Source organism: Lineus longissimus, chromosome 2 (genome assembly GCF_910592395.1).
Source record: "Lineus longissimus chromosome 2, tnLinLong1.2, whole genome shotgun sequence".
In the NCBI taxonomy this organism is placed as follows: domain Eukaryota; kingdom Metazoa; phylum Nemertea; class Pilidiophora; order Heteronemertea; family Lineidae; genus Lineus; species Lineus longissimus.
In genome coordinates this window covers 10,893,822-10,905,141 of record NC_088309.1, presented here as the reverse complement: position 1 = coordinate 10,905,141, position 11,320 = coordinate 10,893,822, and the positions used below count along the sequence as shown (strand labels likewise).

General features: G+C 41.9%; 1 protein-coding gene across 1 annotated transcript in view; it reads left to right on the top strand.

Annotated features, from left to right (window-relative positions):
- Positions 1 to 5,596: 5,596 nt before the first annotated feature.
- LOC135499544 (laminin-like protein epi-1) overlaps positions 5,597 to 11,320 on the top strand; it is a 32,016-nt gene continuing 26,292 nt past the window's right edge. Inside the window, exons 1-2 of the mRNA XM_064790364.1 lie at positions 5,597 to 5,636; positions 5,951 to 6,264. Of these exons, the coding sequence (XP_064646434.1) occupies positions 5,597 to 5,636; positions 5,951 to 6,264 (354 nt within the window). The remainder of the gene's footprint in view (positions 5,637 to 5,950; positions 6,265 to 11,320) is intronic.

Sequence of the window (11,320 nt, the reverse complement as noted above, 5' to 3'; positions counted from 1 at the left end):
CTAGGCCAATATAGGTGTACGATCGTTGTCCGCTCGGCCACACCCATATTTTGTACAATGTATAGCGCCACGCGTCTGCAACTCCGTCCCTCTACCCGCAGCGCTGTGTCCATGAAATTCTATGTGTAAGACATCGACATTGCCCGTTCAAATGTTTCAGCACTTCTGTCAGTGTTTGAGATACTTGATAATTCAAATCGTTTTGGGCGATGTCGTTTTCGGCACAGAATCCCTCCAGATAGGCATTCACAGCGAAATTACGCGAAGGTAATGGTTAAGTCCAGGGTGAGGCGGCCGACAATTTTCCAAAACACAAAATCTCGAGTCGGCACCAAAGTCGTAAAGAAAATTATCTGTATTCGCTCAGGGATCAAACAGAACAAATATGTGAATGAAACAACGAGAAGAGTTTTGGTGATACTTTGGTCCATTTCTTAAGTCTCTCTTTGTGCGCCGGTGCCGAGAAGTTTTAGTTTGTCATTTTTTCCCTTGGGCTGATGCTGGTGTCTAATAATACATGTCAGAATCGCCTGGTCGCTTAAATTTCATCACGTTTATCGCATGGTAGTGGGCCGAAATTGCTGATGCGAGGAGGTAAGCCTACCTTGCACTGTCAGCAATGTTCTTTACTCGAGAATTCAGTCCGATGTGATTAAGTAATTCATTGAGCTATGAATAGACACTAGGCTATACTGGAGATATTTGACAATTTAAAGTCATTTTTGCAATTTCGTTTTCGGCACAGAATCCATCGAAGCTCTCTTCTGAACCTGCTGCACGCCAAGACGTACAAATATGCATTCACAGCAAAATTACAATACTCCAATGTCGCGGTTATGTCGAGGGTGAGGCGGTCGACCGCTTTCCAAAACTTAAAATCCCGTGTCGGCTCCCAGGCCGAAAAAAAGATTATATGTATTCGCATAGGGATCAAACAGAACAAATATGTGAACGAAACAACGAGAAGAGTTTTGGTGATATTTTGGGCCTTTTCTTTAATCTCGCTTTGTGCGCCGTCGGTGCCGAGCATTTTCCGTTTGTCATTAATCCGTTTGACTGTAATGATGATAGCAATGTTTATAAGGAATAAAAGAGTGGCTGGACTGTAAATGCAGATGATTGGAAACGCTGTCTCGAACAGGACATCTTGCTCATAGTGAAATGGACAAAGCCAGGTCGCGTATTTCGGGTTTTCGATTCTCCAGAATGCTGAAATGTTTATTGATAACGCCATACATACGATCACGAGTAGACTTATCCTGGCTCTGAACATGGTGCACCACATTTTTACCTTGAGCGGAAACACTAGTGCAATAAGTCGTGATGCCGACATCACCACTAATAGATATGAAGACACAACTACGGAGAAACCATACATAAATAGATACTCTAAACAGAAAGGTCGATGAATTCCTGGCGTCATCAAAAGATCTGCGATAACAACTAAAAGCCATCGTTGCAATGTGTAAGTAAGAAGATACAAGCTATCAGAAAGCGCTAGGCACCGCATGTACAGACTGTTGGTAGATTTGCTGTAGTGCTGCTGTGACATTAACATAAATGACAGTGCGTTCCCTAACAATCCTATCCCGACGATGACAGGTGGGAGATAGACGTCTATAACGTACAGCATGTCCATCATTATCTTAATTCTGAAGTCTTCTGTCTCTTGACGTGGATCGAGGGTATATACCATCATCAGGTCATCCGTTGTCAAGTTGTATCCGGTGACGTCGTGCGGTGATACCGGGGTAGACATCTCCGAGCTCATTAATTGCGCCGTCGACTAAGACGCCTGGTTAAAATCTCTATTGATACTCCCTGATAGTTGGTTTTCTATTCCTACCAGATGAGCCATCCGTTACCGTAACATCATCTATTTACATGTAACAATTGATGCGAATACTAATGGCTGTACCATTGGCGTGCCACTGGCGTATAACATCAACTGTAGATATAAGTTCGAAGTCCGCTTGTTTACGACGGCAATCACGTTAATGGTCACTTTGGTTAGTGGTTTGAGCCTGCGTGACAATAAAGCAGAAGAGCCCAATGGGGTCATTTCATGATGTCCCCATTGAAAATAGTATGGCATATCAATGTTTCCTTTCTGCATCCTTGCTTGTTCAGTCCCTTCCTATCACGAGGTGCAATTGACACACCAGTGGATGTTTCATGAGCATAACGTCCTGTCAAGTGTTTTCATTGATAGCAGTTTAAACCATGTGAACATTTACGCGGTTTTGGTATTTCTAAATGCACGAGTCGAGTAATAGAATAGACGATATTCGGATCTATAATTCTTCCTTAAGCCCGTAGCACACTAGCCGCCAACTTCGGCGTTCACAAGCGTTTTTTGCCGCAAGAGTCCTGAACGCCTGAAAAATCCCTAGTCTGCTACGAACGGCGCCGGCGAACGCCACTTGCCGCCACTTGCCGCAACTAAACGCCAAATATCTAACATGTTTGATTTTTGACGCGTGTCGCCGCAATTGAACGCAAGAAGAAGCCAGGTGTGCTACGGATTGCCGCCTGAATTGGCGTCGGCGGCGAGGCTATGGCCAATCAGTATGCGTCTTGATGTCACATGATTTCAAAATGGCAGCCCAAAGTGGCGGAAAAGACGCTGAGGCAAGACCACAATTGATTTTTTAAGCCTTGTCAATGTTTGACCGCGACGCATCAAATAATGCGTGGGGTTGTGAATCTGAAATTTAGATTATGTTATTCCGGACAGTCGGGCAAGTAAATGGTGAAAAATAAACTGGTGATTGACCACGGAAATTTTTTGATAATCGACAAATTAGACAGACACTGATATTTCCACTCTTTTCAGCCAACTGGCAGAAAAAACTCAAAACACGCCCCCTATTACCCAATTAGCAAAATTCGAAATTAATTTTTTCATCAAATAATTTCTTTATATCTGTAGACTTGCCACAACAAATATTTTTTCAATACCTCTCCAAATATGTACTTGAGAGTTAAAAACATGCACTCGTCTAATTGATAGGCCTCGACCCTCCAACCTGGAATATTCATTAGTGGCCTTTCTCCGCTACTGGACGCCGATTCTGGGCAGGTGTGCTCTGACTGGGATCCACTGGCCGCCAACTTCGGCGTCGAGAGGCGTCAGCTGAACGCTTCTTGTCGCCAAAGTTGGCGGCTAGTGTGCTGCGGTCTTTAGCCTCAGGCCTATGTGGATTCCAGCGGTATTGACGCGCGTTGTCTGGAAGCTGAGCAATTTCAATACATTGAGGGTCAGGATGATGTGGAAATTGCGATGTACCTTCAGAGAAGTAGGCCAGACACAAAAGGTATAAAAGCCCTGTCACAGCTTAGAGTGCTGGTTACTTAGAGATTGTTTGGTGTTATCCCAGCGCCATTTTACAGTCCAAACTATAACCATAGTGACATGTAGTCTATGGGATGAACATATCAGATCGAGATGCGGTCCATGTTGCCTAACTTTATGGCAATGACGCAAAACTAACTTGATATCAGTCTAACATGTTTTCATGCTTCATTACCTGTTGTTCTCAAACAACAGAATAACGGATTGTGGTCAGAAGAAAAAATACGTCACGGTTTATTTGCAAAGACCTCGCCAAATAAGGAAATGGAAACATGGAAATTGTGGCTTTGTTACTCCGACACGGAACAAAAGGACACTGTTGGTTTATGGAGTGCAAACTATGGCAGGTTTGTTCGAGACACGAAAAAATGGCGATAGAAAACATGCCTAAACTGACAGGAAGGTGCAATAATCGAAACATTTCCAGACAAGTCGATAATGTCTTTGGTTTGTCATCATGTTGGAAAGTAAGTTGTAAAGAATGGCTTTCTTCCTTAAAGGCATTTTTTTCCTTTACAGGAATCACGCTATATCAATTCATCGCGAATTCTTTCAAAACAATCGTCAAACGATAATTGTATCTGTGCGAAAGCCACATTCAATATCTGGGTGCAAATCCATGACCAACTGTCAATGAACAGACCTAACGTTTTCCCAAGTTTCTCAGCGTGACTAAGTGGTTTCAAATCAATAGGTGACAGACGTTTGCTACCAATTAGGTTTATAACCCAGGCTACACAACGGCCATGAAAGCTGTAGCTTTAAATGAGTTACTGGTTCAGGACGCAACTGGTGAAGTACATGTATGATAATTTTCAATTAATACAAACCTTCAGCGTTCTCACAAGAGCAGTTGTTTTTTTGGCCATTCCTCCATCATCCATTTTCTCCATTTTCCGTATTTGCTAAATTGTTGCCTCGTCAAAGTGCGAGTCAGAATCTAGTATTCTTCATGTTTGTATATATCACAGAGAAAGCCTTTCACGAATCTAATCGAACGGTGATATTGTCAGCCCTGCACGCACTGTTTATTGCAGAATAGTATTGTCCTTCAATTGGATTATCGCCAGAATATCCAGACAGAATATGCATACCCTTGGAACTGTCCCGATCTAAAAAAAGCGATAATCTTTTAAAAGAAACAATTTCTTTTTTATTTCCTCGGTATTCCCTAATCAGTGATGGATAAATCTTACTTGATTCCAGAGTTCCATCCGATATTTGCTGAACCACACACAATGTTGGAACTTCGTCACCAAAACAAGCTTTTTAAGGACTAGTATAAGGCCACATGGCTATCAAATAAATGTTTGTGTCATGCTCGCATTTGAATCTCAGCACAACACAAAAGGTCACTGGGGATAACTGAGTAATATTGCAATGATTCTTTTCTCCATGTTCACCGCTAACCCCTACTTGACATGTTAAGAAAACTTCGTGTGGTCAATATAGGACGGTCGTGACCTCCACCGATATATACCGTTTTGACAACTTGTTAGTAGAAAGTTCCTTACTGTTATAACAAGGGGTCACCGTACCCGCGAACGTTTTTTAAACACTATGTACATGTACTTTGGTTAGCAAGACCGGCTGAAATGTGCGTAAAAAGGCCAAGTTTACCGAGAGTCACGTTGTCGCTTTTAACGCGTCACTTTCAGAACGAAATAGTTATTTCCAAAGAGCAGGCTACATCAGATTCACGAGATCACTGTTCACTCTCGTGCCACGTTTTCCAGCCCACCTCAACGAACGAACATGCCCGTGACATGTCACGTTTTTTTTCGTATCTAGTCATGTGGATCTTATACCAGATGTCTCATTACAAAGATACGAGGATACGAAAATGTTTACTTAGAAAGTACGCTTTCTGTTTTTTTACATTCGACAGTTCTAAAGGCCGCCTTCTTTTCCTTACGTCCCCTTCTGCTTACTCCATCTGAGAATGTCTGTCATTGTGACCATTGCTTTTTGCATCAACTTAATCGTTTATACTGACTTTACACATTCAGAGGGCGTATAAAGCCACCAGAGCGTAATACAATGATAGTCCATAGTGTTTTCTCGTTGTAGCGGTCGGATTTAGTCTCGAGTTGATTGTTGCTGCTGTCAGTATGCGTCTAACGAAAGATGCAAGCATATATATGTGGTGGTCACTGGCAGGTTTCAAATTGGCATATTCATAAGACAGCAGTAAAAATACCGAGTTATAACTCGTCAACTAGCTGAAATTGTGTTATCAAAATGACAAACAATTATATTTTTGATAAGCAATACTGGGAACGTAAGAGAAAGTTTGCTCTGGGCAAATAATTGATAAGTTGACACAAGCAAGGTTTATTACGCCCAACATGAATTACGTAAGTCCTGATATCGCTGCCTAATATCGATCACACGTTCATTAAACGTGAGGTGCGGCTCTGTATAGTGTTGGTCACTTCCTTAATTATTTACGCGCGCCAAACTTGCCTTTCCTGAGTGCTGGGACAACGGTTCACATATAACTCCACTTTCACCGGGATACACTAGGTATGGAGTCCCAACGGCTCCGAAAAGAAATGCATTCCTACATTTCTTTGATTTGTGTGACCATTTTAGCAATTTACGGACCAACATTCACTACCGCAGTGCTTAGCCCATTAGCAGTTAACGTAGCCCTCAACAAGAACATCATTGCCAACATAACATGTGGAAGCACGGGACCTGAGACCTATTACGACCATAGCCAGGTTCTCCTGGACCCTTCGATGCGGACCATTCAGTCTTGCGCTGACCCCTCAGTGCGCCCTGCTGCGGCTATGGTGGACGGTAACCTGTCGACTTGGTGGCAGAGTACGTCCCGGCGACAACTTTATTTGGCTGGATACGGATACCCGAACCAAGACGCCATAATTGTCATCGATCTTGAACAGGTAGGTGGTTTGAAACCAAAAAAAATGTCCTTATGTAAGTATCATATTGATGAAAACAAGAATATTCCTCGATTTAGGATCAAAACGTACACAGCCAACTCGACATTGCTTGAAAAACAGACAATTACATGCTGTTTTCTCACTGAGTTTCGTCCTAACTCGCACTAAAATCCATTTCAAAGTATTGAGGTGCCACAACACTGCTGTCAACTTAAGATTAAATTTTTGTCAGACATGCCGATATGAGTATACACTGACAGCTAATACCTAAATATATTTTCCATACCGATATGATACTTATCAACTTATTCTACCTGCCATGATAATCACTACTATAATGGACGTAGAGCTGAAATAGTTTGTCACACATCTCCTCCGTCAGTTCAGATCGGATGACCTCGAAACTTTTCCTGAAAGTCGTGGTTGATATGGAGATGCACCTCGCCGTGTTAAATTGGTAAAATTTGCACCGATCTCAGAGAAATTTCAATTTTAGAAACGGGGTCAACAGGGTCAAAAGAAATAGTCTTTGGCGCCAATGATGTCAGCAATGCCGGATTTGAATTAAGATTCGAGTCGATTCTTTTGGAGTCGGAAATGACCATGCACACGGCAATCGTATCTATATAGCCCCGTGCACGTGACTTGAAGGGACAATTTCGGTGTTGGATTCAGGTGGCCAGGAAGATGATATGTATGTGCATTGTAATTTGAATCTCTCCGCCTGCTCATCACTGTAGTTACAAACTAAATGCTCATCACTAATAATGAATTTAGCGTGTAATGTGAGACGGGTTTGACATGACTTGCAAATCTTAGATTTTTAGGCAAACGTACAGTTACATTCTGTTTTGGTGAGATCTTTTTGGCAGTTTGATGGTACATGTATGTCAAAATTTCTCTCAGCTCCTTGAGAAGTCACGGTCCTACTTGAAGCTATTTTGCATGAAAAACAGCCTGTCTCATGCCAAAGTTGTCCCTTCAACAAAGAAAGATGGTAGCTGATTTTATGGTTTGAATGGCCATTTTGAAAAAGGGTTTGGAATCGAGGTCAACCAAAATAGCTGTTAGCCTCAATGTAACCTCGGGAATTCAAGCCGCCGACTAGTCAAACCAATCTCTGGAGTGCTCGAACACCTGGAATCAGTGTGTACTTCAGCTTGAAAAGTTCGGGTGAAGGGGTATTCTTCATGATAATATTCACAATGGTATAAGATGATGGTAAAAGAGGGCCGGCGATTCTAGGAACTAGAAGAAGAGGGAGTGTGACTGCATTTCTCATCAAAATTCCTGGACAGGTGTGTTCCAAAATTTCATGAGCGGTCAAAAAAAAGTTTACATCAATTAGGAGCCGTGCGTCTGGTGCACCCGCTTGGATCCGCGCCTGATAAACGTACATGAATGAATAATAAGAAGAAAATGTTTTAAAAAAACACGAAAAAAAGATTCGCCTGGGGTTCGAACCCGTGACCATCCAATCCATTGTGAAAGAGTCTAACCGCCGAGGCCATCAAGGCTATACTGTACGGGTTATGATAGACAGGGATTTACCTCGTTCAATTCGTCGCCATATTGATAAAGCGCCATGATTGTGACGAGGTCACGCTGGCGGAAGAGTAATTGGGTTCAAATAGTCCCAGATAATCGTATAATTCAATATTGCGACAGAGTTTTCTTGATATATCGTATTTATATAGCTCCGTGATATTATAGATAATGCTCGCAGTTGATTTAAATGTTAGAGTGGCTTTCTCAAAAAAAATTTAGAAGCGGGGTCAACAGGGTCAAAAGAAATAGTCTTTGGCGCCAATGATGTCAGTAATGCCGGATTTGAATTAAGATTCGAGTCGATTCTTTTGGAGTCGGAAATGCCCATGCAGACGGCAATCGTATCTATATAGCTCCGTGCACGTGACTTGAAGGGACAATTTCGGTGTGGGATTTAGGTGGCCAGGAAGGTGATATGTACATTGTAATTTGAATCTATTTGCCTGCTCATCAATGTAGTTACAAACTAAATGTTCATCACTGATAATGAATCGAGCGTGTAATGTGAGACGGGTTTGACATGACTTGCAAATCTTAGATTTTTAGGCAAACGTACAGTTACATTCCGTTTTGGTGAGATTTTTTTGCAGTTTGATGGTATGTCAATAATTTTCTCGGCTCCTTGAGAAGTCACGGTCCTACTTGAAGCTATTTTGCATGAAAAACAGCCTGTCTCATGCCAAAGTTGTCCCTTCAACAAAGAAAGATGGTAGCTGATTTTATGGTTTGAATGGCCATTTTGAAAAAGGGTTTGGAATCGAGGTCAACCAAAATGGCTGTTGGCCTCAATGTACCCTCGGGAATTCAAGCCGCCGACTATTCAAACCAATTTCTGGAGTGCTCGAACACCTGGAATCAGTGTGTACTTCAGCTTGAAAAGTTCGGGTGAAGGGGTTTTCTTCATGATAATATTCACAATGGTATAAGATGATGGTATAAGAGGGCCGGCGAATCTAGGAACTGGAAGAAGAGGGAGTGTGCACTGCATTTCTCATCAAAATTCCTGGACAGGTGTGTTCCAAAATTTCATGAGCGGTCAAAAAAAAGTTTACATCAATTAGGAGCCGTGCGTCTGGTGCACCCGCTTGGATCCGCGCCTGATAAACGTACATGAATGAATAATAAGAAGAAAATGTTTAAAAAAAACACGAAAAAAAGATTCGCCTGGGGTTCGAACCCGTGACCATCCAACCCATTGTGAAAGAGTCTAACCGCCGAGGCCATCAAGGCTATACTGTACGGGTTATGATAGACAGGGATTTACCTCGTTCAATTCGTCGCCATATTGATAAAGCGCCATGATTGTGACGAGGTCACGCTGGCGGAAGAGTAATTGGGTTCAAATAGTCCCAGATAATCGTATAATTCAATATTGCGACAGAGTTTTCTTGATATATCGTATTTATATAGCTCGGTGATATTATAGATAATGCTCGCAGTTGATTTAAATGTTTGAATGGCTTTCTCAAAAAAATTTTAAAGGCGGGGTCAACAGGGTCAAAAGAAATAGTCTTTGGCGCCAATGATGTCAGCAATGCCGGATTTGAATTAAGATTCGAGTCGATTCTTTTGGAGTCGGAAATGCCAATGCAGACGGCAATCGTATCTATATAGTTCCGTGCACGTGACTTGAAGGGACAATTTCGGTGTGGGATTTAGGTGGCCAGGAAGGTGATATGTACATTGTAATTTGAATCTATCCGCCTGCTCATCACTGTAGTTACAAACTAAATGCTCATCACTAATAATGAATTGAGCGTGTAATGTGAGACGGGTTTGACATGACTTGTAAATCTTAGATTTTTAGGCAAACGTACAGTTACATTCCGTTTTGGTGAGATCTTTTTGGCAGTTTGATGGTATGTCAATAATTTTCTCGGCTCCTTGAGAATTCACGGTCCTACTTGAAGCTATTTTGCATGAAAAACAGCCTGTCTCATGCCAAAGTTGTCCCTTCAACAAAGAAAGATGGTAGCTGATTTTATGGTTTGAATGGCCATTTTGAAAAAGGGTTTGGAATCGAGGTCAACCAAAATAGCTGTTGGCCTCAATGTACCCTCGGGAATTCAAACCGCCGACTACTCAAACCAATCTCTGGAGTGCTCGAACACCTGGAATCAGTGTGTACTTCAGCTTGAAAAGTTCGGGTGAAGGGGTTTTCTTCATGATAATATTCACAATGGTATAAGATGATGGTAAAAGAGGGCCGGCGAATCTAGGAACTGGAAGAAGAGGGAGCGTGCACTGCATTTCTCATCAAAATTCCTGGACAGGTGTGTTCCAAAATTTCATGAGCGGTCAATTAAAAAAAGTTTACATTAATTGGGAGCCGTGCGTCTGGTGCACCCGCTTGGATCCGCGCCTGATAAACGTACATGAATGAATAATAAGAAGAAAATGTTTAAAAAAAACACGAAAAAAAGATTCGCCTGGGGTTCGAACCCGTGACCAGCCAATCCATTGTGCAACAGTCTAACCGCCGAGGCCATCAAGGCTATGCTGTAAGGAGTATGATAGACAGGGATTTACCTCGTTCAATTCGTCGCCATATTGAAAAAGCGCCATGATTGTGACGAGGTCACGCTGGCGGAAGAGTAATTGGGTTCAAATAGTCCCAGATAATCGTATAATTCAATATTGCGACAGAGTTTTCTTGATATATCGTATTTAAATAGCTCGGTGATATTATAGATAATGCTCGCAGTTGATTTAAATGTTTGAATGGCTTTCTCAAAAAAATTTTAGAAGCGGGGTCAACAGGGTCAAAAGAAATAGTCTTTGGTGCCAATGATGTCAGCAATGCCGGTGTAACATCTGTGGTTGTTTACCATGTGTCAGTGTTTCCAAACAATAGGCAGCTAGAGAGACCACGACTTTTCAATAGGGGGGATACACAGAAAAACTTGTCAATCTATTTTTGAGCGTTCCCAAACAATGAGGGGAACCACTCAAAAACAGAAACACTCAAAAACATTACACCGGATTTGAATTAAGATTCGAGTCGATTCTTTTGGAATCGAAAATGCCCATGCACACGGCAATCGTATCTATACAGATCCGTGCACGTGACTTGAAGGGACAATTTCGGTGTGGGATTTAGGTGGCCAGGAAGGTGATATGTACATTGTAATTTGAATCTATCCGCCTGCTCATCACTGTAGTTACAAACTAAATGCTCATCACTAATAATGAATTGAGCGTGTAATGTGAGACGGGTTTGACATGACTTGTAAATCTTAGATTTTTAGGCAAACGTACAGTTACATTCCGTTTTGGTGAGATCTTTTTGGCAGTTTGATGGTATGTCAATAATTTTCTCGGCTCCTTGAGAAGTCACGGTCCTACTTGAAGCTATTTTGCATGAAAAACAGCCTGTCTCATGCCAAAGTTGTCCCTTCAACGAAGAAAGATGGTAGCTGATTTTATGGTTTGAATGGCCATTTTGAAAAAGGGTTTGGAATCGAGGTCAACCAAAATAGCTGTTGGCCTCAATGTACCCTCGGGAATT